This window comes from Zootoca vivipara, chromosome 2, assembly GCF_965207765.1.
Source record: "Zootoca vivipara chromosome 2, rZooViv2.hap1.1, whole genome shotgun sequence".
NCBI classification, from domain to species: Eukaryota; Metazoa; Chordata; class Lepidosauria; order Squamata; family Lacertidae; genus Zootoca; species Zootoca vivipara.
This window is the reverse complement of record NC_142584.1, coordinates 96,096,969-96,119,158: the sequence shown is the minus strand read 5'-3', so window position 1 is coordinate 96,119,158 and position 22,190 is coordinate 96,096,969. Positions and strand designations below refer to the sequence as shown.

The 22,190-nt window shown below is 43.7% G+C and overlaps 1 protein-coding gene across 1 annotated transcript in view; it reads right to left on the bottom strand.

Annotated features, from left to right (window-relative positions):
• The window catches only part of SUCLG2 (succinate-CoA ligase GDP-forming subunit beta), a 216,954-nt gene that overhangs the window by 155,098 nt on the left and 39,666 nt on the right, over nt 1-22,190 (bottom strand). Inside the window, exon 2 of the mRNA XM_035106696.3 lies at nt 5,208-5,349. Within this exon, the coding sequence (XP_034962587.1) occupies nt 5,208-5,349 (142 nt within the window). The remainder of the gene's footprint in view (nt 1-5,207; nt 5,350-22,190) is intronic.

Below are 22,190 nucleotides of genomic sequence, written 5' to 3'. Positions count from 1 at the left end.
TACAAAGTGCAAAAAGCCACAAATATTTAAATATAAAGGTAAAGGTAAATGTAAAGGTACCCTCACTGTTAGGTCCAGTCGTGGATGACTCTGGGGTTGCGGCACTCATCTCGCTCTACAGGCCGAGGGAGCCGGCATTTGTCTGCAGACAGCTTTCGGGTCATGTGGCCAGCATGACTAAGCCCCTTCTGGTGAACCAGAGCAGCGCACGGAAACACCGTTTACCTTCCTGCTGGAGCGGTACCTATTTATCTACTTGCACTTTGACGTGCTTTCAAACTGCTAGGTGGGCAGCATAGCTGCCAAGTTTTCGCTTTTCTCGCGAGGAAGCCTATTCAGCATAAGGGAAAATCCCTGTAAAAAAGGGATAACTTGGCAGCTATGGTGGGCAGGAGCTGGGATCGAGCAACAGGAGCTCACCCCGTCGCAGGGATTCAAACTGCCAACCTCCTGATCGGCAAGCCCTAGGCTGAGTGGTTTAGACCACAGCGCCACCCACATTTAAATATAAGCACCCTTAAATAAAACAGGCAATGAAACAATACAATTAAACAGAGAAATTTAAAAGGTCGGGAGATCAAGGGAATGCCTGTGTAAACTGGTCCATTTACAAAAGCCAACAGAATGCCGGTACAGATGGGGCTATCATACTTCAGCAGAGACACTTTCCTCCATCGTTCTGTATCATGCTTGTTTTCAGAACTGTTCAAGCCCACATTGGCTAGGCTCTGAAACTATGCGTTCCCACTATGCATTCCAGTTTCGTACAACACTGTTCAGTCACAGCCGGGCTCCTGACTTGCTCCAGTCCATGGACCAACCATGGCCTGCCCAATGCATTAGACGTGAACCCCCACTTCAGATCCCAGTTTGGGTTGGGTGACTCTCAGGAATGGGGACCTGCAGAGAGGTAGGGGAGCTGGCAGAAACTTGTGCAAGCAGAAACGCATTTCAGACTTGACAATGCCGCTCCCTTTGTTATTGTTGTTTGCTCCATGTTCGAAAAACACAATATGCCCCCCCTTCTGATATTAATATCCCTGTAATCATACACTGCAATCAATGGCAATATCATTAATAAACCATGGAAATGCCAAACAGTGAGAACATTACTCAGTCTAGAGATCCGTCTCTTTTTATTATGACAGGCATACAACTAGTTTTCTTTTCAGTCCTATTTATAAAAGCCCTTATCTTATTAAGTAGTATCACATCTCAAGTTAAAAGCAGCGAGTAAAGGTATGCTACAATGTCTTTTTCTGGGCTCAGCAGTCCTTAAAGTGAGCTGATGAGAGAATGAAAAGGGAGAGATTAAAAATGATGAGTTCAGAGCCTCACAGGAGATAATTTTCATTTAATCTGCTGAAGTGGCACACACCGCTTTCTCCTGCCTTATTGTCATTGTAATCTGAAGGACTATTACCGAAACAACTTTCACCTATGGAAGAGCAAGGCTGCATATGTAGAGCTTAGTTCTTTAATTTGGAGCGTAGCACTTACCGGCACTAAGCACACAGTTACGAATTGACTTTGAAGTCCCATTAAAGCAGGCATAGGCAAACTCCGGCCCCCCAGATGTTTGGGGCTACAATTCCCATCATCCCTGACCACTGGTCCTGTTAGCTAGGGATGATGGGAGTTGTAGTCCCAAACATTTGGCGGGCCGGAGTTTGCCTATGCCTGCATTAAAGCCTATAGGTTTCCAACCGAGGTGCGGGACCCATACAGCTCCTGGGTAGCTCTGCCACTTTTCCAGAATGTTGTACGTGGCTTGAATGGCATGGAGCCAGACCGGTTCCTGGCTCAGTTCTTAACTATGAGTGCCCCTGGGTCTTCCCAATTGACCTGAATTAATCGTATGACAAGAGCACAAAGTAGCCAAGACAGATGGCACTTGCCCAATCTCCACATGTGTGACAGGGTGGGCAGAAATCATGTTGCCCTTCATAAAACAGGGAAAGGAAAGGTGAGACTTCACCACAAGACTTCACTCCGCCCCACTCCTTTGCCCCAGAGGTGCTCAGTATAAGTTGCTGCCCAGTATGTGGTGGACGAAAGAACATATAAGGGAAAACACATTATACTACGAGAATCTTTAGTAAGTCACTTTGGGGCTATAAAGCAGGATAAAAGTGCTCAATGAAATATGTTAGGATTCCAAACCAACTACCTGACTGATTTCAGAAGGTTCCCCCATGACATTATGGTACTGGATTCTGCACGTTTGTTGGTTTGTTTTGATTTCCATTCTGTTTTGTGTCTACGTGACACATGCAGCTATTCGGGGATTTGGAGTGAAGCATCGGACATCAAGATCTGTTTCCCTTTTTCACCGAACGCAGGTGAGACTGTGGACATTCTAAACAGGTATCAGGAGTCAGAATCGAGATGGCTGAAATTGAATTACAGTGGTACCTTGGGTTACAAACTTAATTTGTTCCAGAGGTCCGTTATTAACCCGAAACTGTTCTTAACCTGAGGTGCGCTTTCGCTAATGGGGCCTCCCACTGCAGCCGCCGCCGCTGCCGCGCGATTTCCGTTCTCATCCCGGGGCAAAGTTCTCAACCCAAGGTACTACTTCTGGGTTAGCAGAGTTTGTAACCCGAAGTGTTTGTAACCTGAAATGTTTGTAGCCCGAGGTACCACTGCACTCGATCAATATATTTACAGATGGTGATAGAGTTGACCCCGAAATAGTCAACTCTGGTTTGGATGACATTGCACTATTCCTAAAACTGGGTTCACAGCAACAGAGTGCTGTTAGGTCCCCATCTGTGGGTGTTCATACAAGTGTGATCTGCTGGCAATATCTAGGTTAGATCCCTGCTACATGGGCTCAGTTATGCAGACTTAAGATGATGTTTTTAAGCACCAGGTAAAAGCAGCTTTGATTTCCTAGCTTTTAATTGCCTTTGGTGGTTCCCCTGTTGATTTTGATGGTTTTACTGTGGGGACATTTTTTATTGCTATTGTTTGACAGTTTATTTACCTGGTGATCCAAGGAACCTTGGGAATTTGACGCAGAAATGTAATGAACAAAAATAATCTACTTAGAGATGGCTTGGAGCACAGTCCTATGCAGTTTTTTTTTTTTTTGCAGAAATAAGCCCCAGAGTCTGAGGAAACTTGCTACTTAATAATAGTAATAATATTTAGATGTATTAGTCACTTATTACCAAGGTTTCCAAGTGACTTACATAAAGATAAACACATTATACCATTAAAAATTCATACAAACCATTAACATTGATACTGCAAACACCTACAATTCACACATACACAGGGAGACCACCCCCACCCCCTGGCATAACAGCCACAGGGAGTTTTGGCAGCGCACTAACAACATAACAAAATCAGCTCAGTAAATAAGCATGCACAGAGCTGTAGACTTGCATACATATCTAGTAACCAACTAATGGCATCTGGCAGCTTGGTCACCATGCAGACTAAGCAACAATTCCTCCCGCCAGCCACACTTTCTTTTCTTTTCTTTCTTTCTTTCTTTCTTTCTTTCTTTCTTTCTTTCTTTCTTTCTTTCTTTCTTTCTTTCTTTTTTAAAAAAGTAGATATGGGACCTGGCAACACAAGATTGCAGTACCCTCATTATCTAACAGCAAGTTTCTTGCTTAGGGGCCTAGGCAGCCCCATTCTGGAATGCCATTCCAGTCTTTCCCACACACCACTTTCCTTTTCCAACTGATAGTCAACATTTCAGAATTAGTGAGCATGCTAAATTAATAATAATAATAATAATAATAATAATAATAATAATAATAATAATAATTTATTATTTATACCTCGCCCATCTGGCTGGGTTTCCCCAGCCACTCTGGGCGGCTTCCAACAGAAATATTAGAATACACTAATTTCTTAAAGATTAAAAGCTTCCCTAAACAGGGCTGCCTTCAGATGTCCTCTAAAAGTCTGGTAGTTATTTTTCTTTTTGACATCTGGTGGGAGGGCGTTCCACAGGGCGGGTGCCACTACCGGGAAGGCCCTCTGCCTGGTTTCCTGTAACTTGGCTTCTCACAGCGAGGGAACCACCAGAAGGCCCTCGGCACTGGACCTCATTGTCTGGGCAGAGCGATGGAGGTGGAGACGCTCTTTCAGGTATACTGGACCGAGGCCGTTTAGGGCTTTAAAGGTCAGCACCAACACTTTGAATTGTGCTCGGAAACGTGCTGGGAGCCAATGCAGGTCTTTCAAGACCGGTATTATGTGGTCTCGGCGGCTGCTCCCAGTCACCAGTCTATCTGCCGCATTCTGGATTAATTGTAGTTTCCGGGTCACCTTCAAAGCTAGCCCCATGTAGAGCGCACTGCAGTAGTCCAAGCGGGAGATAACTAGAGCATGCACCACTCTGGCGAGACAGTCCACGGGCAGGTAGGGTCTCAGCCTGCGTACCAGATGGAGTTGATAAACAGCTGCCCTGGATGCAGAATTAACCTGTGCCTCCATCAGGGCCGTCTCAAGCAGGTCGGGCGCCCTGGCGCTGAGGCGCGGAGATCGCTCCGGCGCCCCCACCCTCGCAGCGCGCAGCACAGCTTCCGCACGGCTTCGTTGTGCAGCGCCCCCCCCCCTGGCGCCCCGCGCCACCGGGACTGCACCTAGAGCCGGGCCTGGCCTCCATGGACAACTGTGAGTCCAAAATGACTCCCAGGCTGCGCACCTGGTCCTTCAGGGGCACAGTTACCTCATTCCACATTGGGGGTTTTTTTGGGGGGGGTTGCCCCCTTTGGTGGATTTTGTTTTTTTAAAAAATTAAGATTCTGCAATACTAGGGTCCCCAGCCCTACCCCAAGTACAGGAATATCCCTCCTGTTTATCAGTGGTCTCAGTCTACAACCCTGTCAGCGCTCACTATCCAAGTTTGCTGTTTCGCAGGACTGATAGCAAGAAAGGGAAATGAAATTCTGGAAAAGTCATATTGAGCAACAGCATCCGCTGTTCTGTTCTGCACTACACTACACGTTCCGTTATATATGTATATATGCTGACACTCAGAGCCTCTGGGACTAAATGGAATAAAGATTGCATATGAAACCATGTTCGTTATCTTTATATATTTCCGATCCCTAGAATAAAAATGTGTCTTCGCTTCAAAGACTGTATGCAACATGTATGCAACGATATATTTGCAGCACAACATAATTTTCCAGGCCGGTTTACAGCCTCTGCAGGTTTCACTTCATTACTAGTCAACTTACTTAGTCTCTTAGCAGCCTCAAGAGCATCATTTGCAGTGTCAGCCACGAAGAATCTCTGAACTGTGACCCCGTGATCAGCCATCAGTTTCTTGCTCTGGTATTCCTGCAGGTTTAGCCATCGTCTAGGGGCCAACTGAACAGCCTACAGAAATGAGATGGGGAGGAGATCACAATGTTGATTATGAGCAGTTCATGCAGCAGTCAACAGAGCTATTAAGCAGCATAGTTGTGGTCACCTGCAACCCGCAATAAACAAGGCTAGGAAATAACTCTTTAAGGTTTTTGCATAGAGCACACTGTATGCATGTTTATGAGCAAAATAGTCCACATCCTTAGAAGGCGGCATTTAGATGGCACCAGTGTATGGTACTGTACAGTACTTCTTAATTTTATCCAGGTGTGCTCCAGCTTCTGTGAAATAAATTGCATCTTGGTGGTTTCCCTTTCCCAAGCTCCCAAAGTACAAAACATCGTTATCAGCTTTATTAGATTAGGTTGTTCACGCTTCCTTCCAGACAAGTCCCAGTCACAATATTGGGGTTTATTCTTGTGTAACTGTGTGATTTTCAGTCTTAATTTCAGTGCGGTTCTCACCTGAATTTCAGACTTTCCAAGCATCCCCAAATGAACAAGAAACGTACATTAAAAAAAAAGGCATCAGGGACAAACAGGTTCTAAATAAAATCTATATTAAAAAAAATGAGAACCACTATGATCTAGCAGATATTTCATCCATCTCTACTGATGGATATCTAGTGGAGTACTGGTTAGGGAGCCCTGTGCTGCAACCAGCCATGAATTTGTTATGTGCTCCAAATCTGGCTACTTCTCTCCTCGGCTATGCCCCTAACTCCTTCCAATTGTCACTGAATTGTGCAGAGAGAGAGAAAGAAGATTGCGCGGGGGGGGGGGGGGGAGAAACCTTTGCATGGAACTGAAGAGGGTTAAATTGGCTGTTAAATTTCTATTTCCTATACAACTGAAGATCTGCAAACCTAAGAAACGGGGCAAGTTGGCCCTCAGTGCCGAACACAATGAACGCTTAAGACCTAGCCTACTATTACAGTCCTGTAACAGCATGGATTCTTCTAGCACCACAACTATTTCAGATTTTGCTGCTATAATCACTTTCAAGTTGACCTAAAATTAGAACCTGATCAGCTTAATAGCTTCTTCAAGCCCTATGATCCTGTGCATACTTACTTTTTTTTAAAAAAAATGCTATTTAAATATTTGTGAGCATGGCTACATTTTACACTAGTTCAAACCAAAATGCCAAGATTAAAAGGTGCCATAGATCTTGAACCATGGTCCCTGGGCCTCATCCCCTTTGCCAATCAGGCATCAGTCAGGCCATATAACCACAACACATTATAATGCTGGGATAGCTCAGTCGGTAGAGCCTGAGACTCTTAATCTCAGGGTTGTGGGTTCGAGTATCATGTTAAGCAAAAGATTCCTGCATTGCAGGGGGCTGGACTAGATGACCCTCATGGTCCCTTCCATTTCTATGAGGGGCTCTGTGGCGCAATAGATTAGTATGTCTGTCTGTTAACTAGAAGATTGGTGGTTCGAGCCCTCTCAGGGATAGCTGTGGGCAAGATTCCTGCATTGTAGGCGGCTGGAAAGGATGACCCTTGGGTTCCCTTCCAACTCCACAAACCTATGCCCCAGAGGCCAAAATTGTGAACTATACAAAATCAAAACTCCATCCAACCACTGTCTGCTCCACCTGGAAAACCAAACTTCAAGCTACGCCGCATGCAGCCCAGTGTTCAACATCTACTATGTAAGGAATGGGGATCCTGTGGCTCTCCAGATGTTGATCAACTCCAGTTTCCGTCAGCGCCAACCAGCATGGTCACTGGTCACCAAAAGTGGGAGGAGGAGGAGGAGGAGGAGGAGGAGGAGGAGTTTGGATTTGATATCCCGCTTTATCACTACCCGAAGGAGTCTCAAAGCGGCTAACATTCTCCTTTCCCTTCCTCCCCCACAACAAACACTCTGTGAGGTGAGTGGGGCTGAGAGACTTCAGAGAAGTGTGACAAGCCCAAGGTCACCCAGCAGCTGCATGTGGAGGAGCGGATACACGAACCCGGTTCCCCAGATTACAAGTCTACCGCTCTTAACCACTACACCACACTGGCTCTCAAGAGCTGTAGTTCCAACAACACTTGGAGAGCCACAGGTTCTCTGGCCCTGCACTATATGAAACTGTCTAAGTGGCTAGCTGTCTGAGCAACTCAGAGGTCCTGGTCAAGCCTGCCACCAATTCTCACTTGCTTATCCATCTTGAAACCTTGCTAACTCAACATGCAAGGCTAACTCGCCTTTTCGCCCCAAACGCTGAGTGTGCCAGTTCTTCCCTTGTACTCTTCCACGTGCTTGCATTATCCAGCATATGGGTGCAACCCTGCAAAGGACTGGCCCCATAATGAGTTACTGACAATCATATTCCAAGTCAAAGTAAGGGCATAAGGAGAGCCGTAGTGGATCAGGCCAGAGGCCCATCGTGTTAATCATCCTCTCTTCACAGAGGCCTATGGGAAGCCTACAAGAAGGACCCAAGTACAACAGAGCTCTCTAAATTTGTGATCCTCAGTAACTGGTATTCAGAGGCGTGCTGCCTCCAACCATAACCAGTCCTCCATCCATTTGTCCATTCCTCTTTTAAACCCATACAAGTTGGCGACCATCATTGCCTCCCATGGGAGCGAGCGTCATGAGAGTGTCATATGACCACGTAAAAGTATTTCCTTTGGACTGCCCCACATCTTTCAGCAATCAACTTCATTGGCTGCCCCTAAGTTCTAGTACAGTGGTACCTCGACTTACGAATGACTCGACAACCGAATTTTTCAACTTACGAATGGGGGTAATGGCTGCGCGCTTACGAATGTCTCGACATCTGGAAAAAAAGCGGTGGTTTTAGATAGGGATTTTTTGACTTACGAATATTTAGATGGGGTTGCTTCAACTCATGAATTTTTCCGTTTTCAATGCATTCCTATGGGAAATCGTGTTTCCAATGGCGTTTTTTGACTTACAAATTTTTCGACTTGCGAAGGTGCCTTCGGAACGGATTAAATTCGTAAGTCGAGGCACCACTGTATTATGAGAGAGGGAGGGAAAACTCTCTGTCAATAGCAATGTCAACCTAAACAACTGTAGTACTACCCAGCCGTGCTGTAATTACATTCTATGTCCTGTGGAAGACATCCTCCTTATGGAGAGATGAACTGTGCCCCTCTGGCAGCTAACCTGCTAGAATCAAACAGCTGTTCATCTAGCAAAAGCTACTATCGGTCCACCAGCTGAGACAAAACAGACACATAGGAATTATTGATTAGATTAATACTGCAATGTTATATATATATATATATATATATATATATATATATATATATATATATATATATATATAATCTCCACACACACAGTGGAAAAGTGGGTTCTTCCTCGACAGCTTTGCATTACAAAAAAAATAAAGTAATTATCTCACAGCTATATACGTATATGGCTTGCATGCAATATTAAAGCCTTATATCAAAAGGAGCCGTCCATATGCTGCTGCCTCTACTTTACGACTGTACATCATGGACCACAACTATCAAAACATGCAAGGATGTATTGCATCCTATTTGTAGGATGCAATAAATAGGCAGCGCCACAAAAAAAGTGAATAACACAAAACAGTAAGAACACGTTGACTTTCCTTGCAATAAACTGGCTTTTTAAAAGTATATTTGGAGATTTATTTATTTATTCAATCTACACAGGAGGGCTGGAGCTGGAACGAAAAGCTTTGGTATGTGCAAGGAACACTGTAAGAGAAAGAGAGAGTGTGTTCTGCGGGCTCTCAAATGCCTGGGAATGCTACACAGAGTGAATCTTCCATGGAAGGAGCACTTTATGGCCCAGTTGGTATGTACACAGCTCAGCTTATTCAAGCAAGCGATGAACAAGCCTCGGACCTGCCTTTTGTGTCCTCAGCGCACAATTCAACATTTCCAAAAATGTTCCTATTTAACCAGGACTTTGGTTGACTGACATTCAATGCCCTTTAAAAATATGTCCTGGGGTTGCTCTTGTTTTTAATTTTGATTATGTATTTTGTGCTTTTATATTGTGGTTTTATCCTGTGAACCACCCTGAGACCTGTGGGTATAGAGTGGTATACAAATTATTATTATTATTATTAATTAATTTATTATTATTATTATTATTATTATTTATTTCTCAGGCTAGTTGACCATCGTTTCTTATGCCCCAATCAGGAAACTTCTGGTTACCAGGTTCAGAGTATGCCAGGATCTTAAGCCAACTTCAAACCATGGTTTATGATCTTGGCTCATTCTGGCCTTACTAGCTGTAGTCTCCCTAGCTTGGACGTAAATGGAACTATGGTTCATTAAATCAAGAAACACTGAACCACAATACAGAAGGTTTCCAGCAACTGATACCCAAGAAGCATTGCTCCCTCCAACTGTGGAGGCAGAGTAGAGCCATCATGGCTAGTAGCTAATCCTAGCCCTCTGCTCCATGAATTTCCCTAACCCTCTTTTAAAGCCATCAGAGTTTGTGGCCGTCTCCTGTAGGTGCAGATTCCATGGTTAAACTATGTGCTGTGTGACAAAGTATTTCATTTCTCTGTCCTGAATCTTCCAACATTCAGCTTCACTGGAGGTACAAGAGTTCTAGCACTATGAGACAGTGTAAAAACAACAACTTTTCTCTATCCAACATCTCCATGCCCTGCATTATAGTCACCCCCAACTTTTCTCTAAGCTAAAAAGTCCCAAATGAGATGCCTCAATTGGCTCTTGGTTGCAGAACCTGACAAAGACAGACTGTGATGTTAACTTCAAAATGACCGAGAGATATACAGACTTTGGCTTGCCTTGGGCTGCCCAAAAATCATAATGAGCTTCCAAGGCTCAGAACCATTCTGAGATGCACTCCTCCCAACAGGAAGAGGTCTGGACCTTTTCCATATCCTGCTATTCTTACAAGATGTCTCTGTTGCCCATAGCTGCCAAGTTTTCCCTTTTCTCGCGAGGAAGCCTATTCAGCATAAGGGAAAATCCCTTTAAAAAAGGGATAACTTGGCAGCTATGCTGTTGCCTCCACAGCACAGTTCAAACTAGCCCCAGTCCAATGCCGAAGCTCGAAGCTAAGGAAGAAAGTGAGGGAAACTGACCCTGGCTTTGGGTTTTTAATTTCAAAGACAGCTTCAGAGGGCCAATGCATCTTAGAACAGGCTACATACTGATTCCCAAGACTGAGGCTGGAAAGATACATCTTCGTCTATGAAGTTGACATGCGCTTGCAAGGTGCTCGTAGGGCTTCCTGGGTGCAGTTCCTCACAGACAAGCTCTCCTTCAGCCTTGAGGGCTTTGAGATGCAAAGCTGGGAATCAACACTCAGAAAAAAATGAACCTCAGGCACTTCCCCAGAGGCAGGCAACCCACCTCTCAATGGAAGAGGAAGCATGGAAGGCATGTGGCTTAAATGACAGTACAGTGGTACCTCGACATCCGAATGCCTCGACTTCCGAAGGTTTCGACTTCCGAAGCCGGCAAACCCAGAAGTCTTTCTGCCACACATGCGTCGCATGTGCAGAAGCGCAAAATCGCACTTCGCGCATGCACAAAACGGACGCTTCGACAACCAAAGGATTCGACTTACGAAGAGCGTTGCGGAACGGATCGCCTTCGTAAGTCGAGGTGCCACTGTAATAGGCAGTTGCTGTCTACTCAACAGAGAGCCCTTGTTGATGGGTTGGGGAAAGCACCTCAAACCCTCCAACAGCAATTTGCAAACCTGGTGAGAGGCATAAACCTGCTTATTTAGGTTTAGAAACTCCCGGCTGCCATCTTAAAGGCAAGAATAAAATGTGTAAGACCGAAAAAAGAAAAAAGAAAAAGCAATGCACATTTTTACTATGATTTTCCTTTCTTTTCTATTTTTGCCCTTTAGACGATGGCTCAGCATGCACAGTATTTGCCGACTACAGGCTGAAAATGACATTTGCTGAAGCTCTCGCAAACTAAGTTATTTCCTTTCCGCCCCATTCTGGGTAAAGAAACGCAGCTTGGCTTTGTGCATGGGCCTGTGCATGGGAGCCTGCCAACGCCCCCCCCCCCCTGCATACAACCGCTTTGAGCGAAAGCCAGGCTCCGCGCTGCAGTAGGGGAATGGAGTTGCACAGATGCTTAGAGCTGTCAGAGGTGACCTTGAGGCACACAGCCAAGTTTGCTGCACAGTTAGCTGGGGTTTGTGACAGGCTCTTTGTTTGCCTCTGCAACTAAGGAGCAGCAGGAACGAGGACCTCTGGGGGCAAGTAACAAATGGGGCTGGAGGAGCAAGATGCATTTGAGGCGGAGGTAGAAGAGAGCACATCGCTTAACCTCAAGTCACTCAAGGTCTTGTGCACTGGGGTGGGGGTGGGGGACAAAGGAAGCAAAAAAGAAAGGTCCGTTTTGGAAATCCCGCCTCCCTCTCTATAAAAACTGCAACACTAATTGAACATGATGGGATTGCAATAAAATGGGAGGGAATGAAGGAAACAGATAATCATCTTTTTATCCTTTCACTACAATCCTACGGGTCAGTTTTGGCATTCTGCTCGCTCGGGTTTCTGCAGGTGCCTGGAGTCCTTTCCACGCCTGTATTTGTCTTGTTTTGTACCCTTTTTAAGATCATAACTGCTGCCCAATTATTGTTCATTTAGAAATATTCGTGAGTCCTGGAAAACGCTTTCTAAAACAAAGACCAGCTTTTCCCAACCTGGTGCACTCCAGATGTTTTGGACTACAGCTCCCACTGACTGTGTTGGCTGGGGCTGTTGGGAGCTATAGTCCAAAAACATCTGGACGGCACCAGGCTGAAGGTTGACACTGGCCATTACGATTAATGTCACAAATGTAAAAGCACCATGCACATCTTCATTGTCATTAAAACACCACGGGAATATATTTAAATTATTCTTGCATTGCAGTGGGTTGGACTAGATGAGGCTTGAGGTCCCTTCCAACTCTACAATTCAATGAAAACATCTTGCAAAATATTAAACTATGAAACCTTAAAATGAGCTATGGAGAACCTGTGGCCTTAATTAGGTGACCAGGTCTCCTCATTTGGGTCCTAATGTGGCTTGCGATAAACCACACCAACCTGACATCGCAACACTTCAGGCTCAGGGTATGGAAAGTTAAATTCAAAAGGAAGAACCAGAAGAGTGTCTCCAAATTCTTTTCAGCTACTAGAATCAAGAACTTTTTTCACTTTTTGACATTTTTCTTGGCACCAAAGCTGTCAAAGTGGCCCACAGAGGGTAGGATATTCCGGATCCGGCCTCTGGAAGGATTCCGTATCTCGGCCCTGCCTTAAAAGCATCTCAAACAAGAAGTTAGCAACTATTTCTGCATGGTGAATGTCGCTTTTGATGTTTTTATTGGTTAGTTGGCTGTAGCTGGCTCTAATGTTTATACTGTGTTGCAAATGACTTTGAGACGCTTTTGTGAGTAAAGCTATTGATAAATATAAATGACCATAGGTCCTTTAAAGATTTTAGATTCTAATTCAATAAACAAGAAAACTTTTCAGTTGATAAGAAGTTGTGCAAAGGGCTTTCCATGTTCACTCAGTGTTGGGAAATTAAAGCTGCAAAAGAGCATGCCCTTAACATATGCATTTTTTAGACAGTATTTCTACGACATCTAATCCTGTGGTTAGTTCCACTACCTCGGTGCTGGGTGGTTTACAGGGTGGCGATCCCAGATTTGTCTGCTCTCTGAATCAGACAAACAAGAGTTTATGCAAATGACATTCCCATCCCAGATTCGGTGCCGAACGGAAAAGCGATACCGTCCATGGCAAAACATCATAAGGCATCTTCTCTATGAGCCAATTAAAGGTGAGAATGAACAGAATGGAGACTAACATTGTGCTAGCGCCAGAACGATGTCACCCATGCAGTGTGAGCTGTTGTGATTCCCCAACCCCAGCCCACCCTAGGATACCGGTGAGGAGAAAAACAAGCAGTGCTGCTTGGGGCAGAGGGTCCCTCAGTACCTTCCACAGAATTGGGCACACTCCAATAACAGACACATTCCCTTTTCACGATAGAAGAAAACACTTGCGGAATCGGACAAGGGCCTTTTAAGACAGAACTTCTTCCAAGATGCAGGACCAAGTACAATATAATCCTAACCGGTCTATATAAGACTTCAGATGGCCTCAACTCTCCACTGAGAGAACGTCTATCCATAGCAGAGGTAGGGGAGGCTCACTGGGAGCTGTCCAGGGTCCTGATTTCTTTCACCTCCACTTAAAGAGACCTGACCAGCTATGCCTCTGATGTTACCTGCTTCATTCTACAGCTACTGAAATATCAGGACAACTAAAAAATATATTTAAAAAATGCATTGCATCATATAGGCAATAAGTCCTTGTTTCATCACTAAATAGGACATGGGATAAATCAGAATAGCTGGTTAGAAGACAACAGGTGAAAGCTATTTTGGAAGGTAAAATATTATGTACAAATCTGGATGCAAGCCATTTTGCCGTTACATTCGAGAAATATGCCTTCTTTGTCAAAGCCCACAGCTATAGTACTTTCTCCCTTCACGGATTTTCATTTAGTCATTGGCCAAGTTCTTAACATATGCTCAGAACAGACAAGTGCACACTCACGTTCACAATGAACAAACTTTGCAGATTAGTTGCTAGGCATAAGATTCTGGGAGAGAATAAATCCAAAAGGCAAGTACAATGGAGGGTACCATTGGTACTCCTGCTGGTATTCCTACCCACCCCCCTGCCAGGCAAAGGATGAGAGAAACCGGGGGGGGGGGTGTAAAGAAGCAAGGTATTTTAGGTGTTTGCCATTTTTCTAATCCTGATTATTTGTTCAGCTAAGTTACCACAGTTCCTCATATATTCTCTGCCTACCTACCTGCCCCCCCCAATAAAGAATTGGGATTATTTCTTAATCCGATGCAAACTTTGGAGAGGACCCCTATCACTGAACACGGAATAATATTTGAAGAATTCTTAAGGTCCTCTTTTGTAATGCACATGCTGAGCTTGTACAGGATCGCAAAATAAACTAGCTTTCCTTTTATTACTTTACAGTAAAACAATTATATCAGCTTTCTGCATAGAGCTCCCAAGCCCATTTACAATTGAATCTTACAGCAAGTTTAGCAAGTTGAAACATTTACTTGGAAGTAAGGCAGGCAACTAATCTTGAGAATGACAGTATAAAGAAATCATCAGAAGTCTTAGCACATTGTCAATTGAAAGACAGAAACGCACACGCCAGGCATTCTTATTTATCAACATTTCCCTTTGTGGACCACAAAAAAAACATTCCAATCGTCAAGCAAACACTTTCCATCCTGAATTTCAACCGAGACAGGATTTCAATCAGGATTTTTCACAATACACAAACTCCTTGTGATAAATGAACTACCGGTGAAGATGAATGAATGCAGCCTACCCCTGCATACAACAGTCATTGATTATCTGTACACTTTGGAAATCGCTGGAAATTGACTGTGTATTAAAAGCTCTGCAGAGCTAAAGAAAACATGTTTAAAAGTTACATTACAAGGTTCAGAGAAATAGAACCTCTCTCTAAAGAGAAGAAAAATATCCCTCCTATGAAGAACAGCTATCCAAATGGTTTACATTGGGGTTTTCACATCTCATCAGAGGAAGTAATATTAAAGGATTTTTTTATTTTAAAATAAGTGGGTGAGATACTTAGGAAAGCACAAAAATGATTTACCATACAGTGGTACCTCGACTTATGAACGACTTGACAACCGATTTTTTCAACTTACGAATGGGGGTAATGTCTCGACATCCGAAAGAAAACCACGGTGGTTTTAGATAGGGATTTTCTGACTTACGAATTTTTAGATAGGGTTGCTTTGACTTACAATTTTTTCCGTTTCCAATGCATTCCTATGGTAAATCGCGTTTCCAATGGAGTTTTTTGACTTACAATTTTTTCAACCTACGAAGGTGCCTTAGGAACAGATTAAATCCGTAAGTCAAGGCACCACTGTACCTTGAATGTGAGGGAGAAAGCTCATTATTTTGTCACCAGGCAGTTTCAGATGGGCACTGCAAATCTGATTTTCTTTCTTTTCCAGAATTCCTGGACATTATTAAATGTCCAGAAATTTCACATATACATTCCAATACATAATACATTTTTTTTTCCGTTTTGACAAATTCCCACCCCATTTCCATGGTGTTTCCTTATTTCTGCGCTTTGATGCACCCTAACTTCTCTCTCTTATATCAAACAATAATACACTAATGCAAACCTGACCTTCTTGGCGCTCAAAATACTACCATAGACATCTGTTTGGTCATTGCAGGACGAGAATGTAGGACTAGATGGGCCACTGGCCTAATCTAGCAGGTTCTTCTTATGATCTTATAAGCCAGTGTGGCCAAAGCATCTTGCCATCCCCTCCAAAAAATAAACCTTTTAAAAGATATTGATGGTCCCTCATAATCAAAGGATCAACCAATCATCATCTAAGGGCACATTCCAGCATGGTAAAAAGCATGTGAGAAGGTTGTGGAGCAGAACTGGTGAGAGGGTGTGGCTTGGGGAGAATGGGTGTGGCCTAGCAATGGGTGTGGCCTGAGAAGAAGCCCTAGGGTTGGGTACAGGGTTCTGGACCACCAAATACAGTGCCTGAGGACTCAGCACACCTGATTCAGGCAAAGAGTTTTCCTCTTCTTTATATTGATTAATCCAGGCAGAGGCAAACTCCGGCCTTCCAGATGTTTTAGAACTACAATCCCCATCATCCCTAAGGTAACAGGACCAGTGGTCAGGGATTATAGTAATTGTAGTCTCGAAACATCTGGAGGGCAGGAGTTTGCCTATGCCTGGATTAATCCCACGGCAGTATGTTTGTGCAAATCAGTGTGCAGGAAACATACAAAGCTAAGCATGGGCCACACTACAAACATGCCAGATATTTGCAAAGACCACGAACCAGCCTTCCTCGCATGTTGCACGCACGAGAGCTGTAAAATAACTTTCACGTTTGGAAAGAAGCCCTACATTTCTCGGACCATCCCTCTGGCAGCGTAGCCCCCTGGAGACTTACTAAACAGGCTGCTTTCATTTGGCAGGGAATCAAAGCAGCATGTGAATCCAGCTTCTGCATCAGGTACCTGCCAGCTGTACTACTCATTCTGACAATCCCTTCCTGCCACTGTGTGCTGCTGTCAAGAACCTCTAGGTCCTTGGCAGCATTATGCCAGAGGTAGCCATGCAGTCTGGCCTGGCCATGACAGATGGACAGCAGGGGGAACCAGGGTTCGAACAAGGTTCATTGGATGTCACCTGAGATTTACTTACAAGAGAGCAATGTGTGTCTGCCTGTGATATAGATTTAAAAAAATAAATTATGCATTTCCATTTCATTCAAAACAGAGGACACAATCTTCTCACAGTGTGTTTTTATTTTAAAAACGTTACGCTGAGAATGGATCTTTTGCTTCTAAGTAGAAAATTCTAATAATAATAATGTACAGTGGTACCTCGGGTTAAGAACTTAATTCATTCTGGAGGTCTGTTCTTAACCTGAAACTGTTCTTAACCTGAGGTATCGCTTTAGCTAATGGGGCCTCCCACTGCCGCCGCAAAATTTCTGTTCTCATCCTGAAGCAAAGTTCTTAACATGAGGTACTATTTCTGGGTTAGCGGAGTCTGTAACCTGAAGCGTCTGTAACCCGAGGCACCACTGTACATAATAATGTACATAAATATTTAAAGGTCTATGTGTTGTATTTGGTTTTTTTGCACATAGATGTGGTGATTTTTATTTTGTTTTTGCCGCTTTACTGCTTAGTTAGAACTGTGTGATTCATAGAAAGGCAGGATATAAATATTTAAAATGAGATAAATGTTAGGAAAGTCACTTAAATAACACAGATGGGAGTCCAGAGAGAAAAGTCCCAGTAACACTTTACTGAGCAAACTGAGCCAAAAAAAAGGGTATAATTCAAAGAGAAAGGAATAGAGAGGTTTTGTCTCAGGCCTTGTACACGAGCAAGGAGATGTTCAACCAAACATATAGGGGAAAGATCCCTGGTTGTTAAGCAACATATCTACCTATCTCCCTCTTGGCTAGTTAACTGTAACACTAACAAAATTAACTCTTAGGTCATGCAAAGAATGATCCCTGTTGTTGTACTTCCAACAATTAATAAAAAGAGCTTTGCTGGATCACCACAAAGGCATATCTAAGCCAGAATCATGTTTATTACAGTTGTCAAACAGATGCCATTATCCAAGAGGCTGGGTTCTACAGATTCTCTCTGTAAAGATTGAAATGAAAAAGGTCGGCAATAAACTTTTCCTAGGCTTTTCTCCTGGGTAACCAGTTGGGAGCCGCCGACAGCATCCTGACATTCATACACGTATCCTCCATGAATTTGTTCGACACACATGGCCCCTTTGGCAGCTGTAAGCATCCTTCTCAGAGGATCAAGGCTGAATTTCTGAAATATTTACATTCAAGCCTTCATGTGCATTTGTTAAGAAGATAAACCTGGGGTGGAGATTTTGGCCCTTCAGATGTTGGACTCCCATCAGCCCCGGACAGAATGGCCAATGGTCCTAGGCCAGTGACGGCCAAACTTGGCCCTCCAGCTGTTTTTGAGACTAAAACTCCCATCATCCCTAGCTAATAGGACCAGTGGTCAGGGGTGATGGGAATGGTAGTCCCAAAACAGCGGGAGGGCTAAGTTTGGCCATCACTGTCCTAGGCAATGACAGCATTTGGGTTTCCCAGCCTTGATATAAACCATGAGGGTCAAATCCATAAATTGACACACACACTGCAATGAGGAATGTTATACTGCCTGGTAAAGCATCAACATTGGGGAGAGGATTTTTGTAATTTTTGTTTGATTCTCTCAAAGACCATTTAAAACTTGCGTTCAGGAGGGGAAACCCTGCACTTTCTGCACAATTGCCTTTTTCTTTTTTTAACTGTGTTTCTTTATATGCAGCGTAAGAAAAAGAAGTATACATTATGCCTGAAATGGTCTTTAATAAACAGAAACTGTTTTATCGACATTCATCTGGTACCTATTATTCCAATATAAATAAAGGCTATCCATCTTTGAGCCAAGCCATTAGATTTTTTTTTTGTCTTCTATCCTGAAGATGAACATAATTTGTTGATTTCGACAAGGCTGCCATTTCCCATAATTTGTTTATCCACCGACTTTCCAATAAAAACAGTCTCGCTATGACCATTATTACAAACACCAATTCCCGGCTCTGTCTTTTTATTAGCCCATTTATATAAGATGGCAAAAGCATTTATGGATTCCTAGGAACAGGGCAGCCATACATTTCTGCCATTGGAGCTGGCATAAGCTACCTCTGCCTGATTCCTTGATTCCTTCCAGCCCACAATCTAAGCCTTTTCCAAGGTTCCACAAAACCTTTCCAAGGGCACAGGGCATTGCAGCAAGGAAGAAGGTTGAGGAACTTCCCCTTGCATGAACACACTGCATAAGCACTGCAGTGGATCTGACTCTATCTAACTGCTGTGGCTAATAGGAGATTTAAGCTGTATTTGAGATGATTTAGACCCACTCCCGATAATGTGCAGTTTCATTTTATCCAGTCACTCAAGAGCCTTTCATTGAAATTCTCTCATCACTGCACACACAGGGAAGGGGTAGCATAATGGAGAGCAGCTGATACTACCCTCTAAGGGGAATACAGTATTTACTAAGCGACTTTCAGATCCCAGTTTTTCTTCCAGCAAACTCAAAGTACTGTGTATGGGTGGGGACTGATGCGCAAGGGCCTCAAAGCTCATGCTATGCTACTTCCCCACTGATTCTTAGCAACTGAGCAGGATTCCCATACATTAAAAAGCAGGAATGATGGGAGGTAGAAGCCAACAACATCTGAAGAGCCACAGGTCCGCTCCCCACCAATCCATTTTTTGTGGAAACCAGAGAGGAGGGATAGCCAGTCCTTATGAGTCATGTTGATGGTTGGCATCCATCTGTCTCTGGAGACAATGGGAGAGTGTGCCTTCAAATGCAAAGTCAAACCATTGGAGAGCCTGCCGAGGCTATAAGGACCAATACAGGAGAGACATGTTTTGTTGCAGCTGGGGCAGATGAAAGCACCTGGCTCTGCTGCTACAGGTGCAACACCGAATCTCTCTATACACCTCACTGCAGTCATGCCTCCTCTAGTCACTGATGTGGATACACAACCTGACTCTCCTCCAGGCACTGTTAGCGTCTGTAATGGATTCCCACCCAGCAAGGTTGATGTTGCCTGTCTTCATGTCACATTTCCAGACAACTTTATAACACAGAGTTAGTACTTTCTCGCTGAACCATCATTTAATCTGTTTTCACAACCTACTTTAAATGTTTCTGCTTCACACTCTAAATCAGCTTGAGGGTTCTTCTTCTTCTTTTTAATGCAGGCTCCAAGCTAGCAAGCATGTTTTTGACTGGTACATAGTTGACCACCCCGAGTGGCCAAGTCAGCTTCCAGCTGTCCACCTGCCCACGACACAATAAAAACTCTGCCAGCTCAATGGGCAGGGAGTGTGCTGCTGCTGCTGCTGCATAGCTGGAGACGCTTCAAAAACTATTTCAGGAGGCCAAAGGAGATCATGTCATACACACTCTCAGCCACTTTCCATCCCAGTTTACAAGACAAAAGAACTTTAAATCTTTAAACACTATGTGTATTCTTTAAATATTGATAGCGCAGAGGTTGTTTCCGTGGTCTGTAAAACAAATACGAAGCATGGATGCAATGCAAATTGCTGCAGAGAGAAGTACACTAGGAAGGATGGATCTGATAAACATCTGAAATCTTAGACGTATGCCTGCACCAAATACTATTAAGTTTTGTCCGTGCTTTGTTCAAACATTAATTCTGTTTGGTTAGGGGTATTGGAGGAACTAAAGGAGAGAATGTGCCAAAGGAGAGGGATGAAAGAAATCTCAAGGGTGCAGAAAAACAAATGTTTTACTGGGGAAATGCACCAACAACCTGAATATTCGCTTTGGTTCTTCTAGAAGCTGAGAGAGAGAGAGAGAGAGAGAGAGAGAGAGAGAGAGAGAGAGAGAGAGAGAGAGAGAGAGAGATACTGCTAGTTTTTTTCCTTCTGTATTAGGCACATGGGAATCAGAGAACACAGCAAATGGGACGGCGTCACAGTGCTACAACACTGAAGTGTTCGATAAGATGAAAGGTCTACCAATGGCTGCACAAGTAAACAGCAATATGTGAACACAAAGAAGTAAGCTTCAAAAATAAACTCGGTAGATGCAGCAGCCACAGGTCCTGCAGAAGAAGAAAGCACTAGTTTCATGACACACAGTATGTAAAGGAAATGGGAGGGAAATGAAGTCTCCCTCTCGTTATGCTGCCTCACTCAACTGACATTGTTTGCAACCCGGGATCACAGATTTCCTGCTGGTGTTGGAACAGCTCTAGCATTGCAAATGACCAGGCAATTATCTACCAATTACTTAGACTTTGGATGGGGTGGTAGAAATGTGAAATATCTTTTTTTAAAAGGTATTATGTTAGCAAAAGTCAACTTGATGTGGGTGGATGGGAGAGAAGCATTTAGAAAACAGTCTTTAACAGGAAAAGGCAGATGAATTGGGAATCCATTGCTGGGGGAAAGAAGAGAGTAAACATATGTACTGCCTTTCTTGCTGTTCAACATTTTATTCGATTTGCTTGTGTGCTATGACCTGTAATACAAAGCACTCTTTGCAATTTCAAGGCTTCGTGAAAGGAAATACGCCAAGTTGTCTATAATGAAAAAGGGTACAATTCATCAATAAAATGAGCAGAGCTTTTCTATTGCAGACTTTGAATTATTCAATAAACATAACTGACAACACCTTTGCTGCAGCAGTTCATAGCCAAAGGAGCATTAGGAAAGTTAACTTGAGCCAATACAATTTTCAGATGAGACCAACGTAATGCACATTAGGTCACAGACTATAAACTAGTGCCTGGGCCTTGGGCAACCCAGGAACAGCTTCTCCTCTGTGCCCCCATCATGAGGTTTTGTTACCCCAAGCGAGAACGCAACTAAAAGAAGCAGATAACCTAGTCACATTTAACAAAGACCTACCATCAATGTCCCTTAGCACTGAAGATGGCAAGATAAATATTGCTTCAGCAGCAGGGGGCACATAGTATGACAAAATATCAATTATCAACTGGCCCATGTTTTAATTCCGGGGGGGGGCGCATCTTGCCGCCCCATCACTAGGCAAAACACTTATGTGCTGGGATATAGGACAAGGCCTTCTTGGTGTCGGTGCCCTGATTTTCAAACACCCTCCCCTTCAGTGATAGTGCTCCGACTTTGTACACCTTCCCACTGAGGTGAGGGGGGCACAGAAGCTGCTGGCATTTTGGCACCGGTCAAAGAGGTACCTCTTCACCCAGGCTTTTCACCCAGGAAGCTGCTTTGCACAGTGTCAGACCGTTGGCTCATCCAGGTCAGCCCTGTCTACAATGACCGGCAGTGGTTCAACAGACAGTGGTCTTCTCCAGCCTTACCTTGTGATGCTGGCGACGGAACCTCAGACATTCTGCATGCATAGCCAGTATTCTACTACTGAGCTATGAACTTCCCAATAGTCAATTTGCTGCTCTGCAGACAAGTGAATTGAAGTGCTAGCTATTATATTTTAATCTCTGCGAATTTTATTGTAGTTTGATTCTGTTTTGTAGTGTCCCTTGGAATCATGACCTGATGCAGGCAGGGACAGTTCCAGAACAAATATTAAAGTTAAGAACTTTAAACAAATATTAAAGTTCAACTCCAAGACCTCTGAGAATTACAGGCAAGTTTACAGAAGCATTGTTTTGTTTGTTTGTTTGTTTGTTTACTATTAGAAGGGTGAGAGGCAGTATTT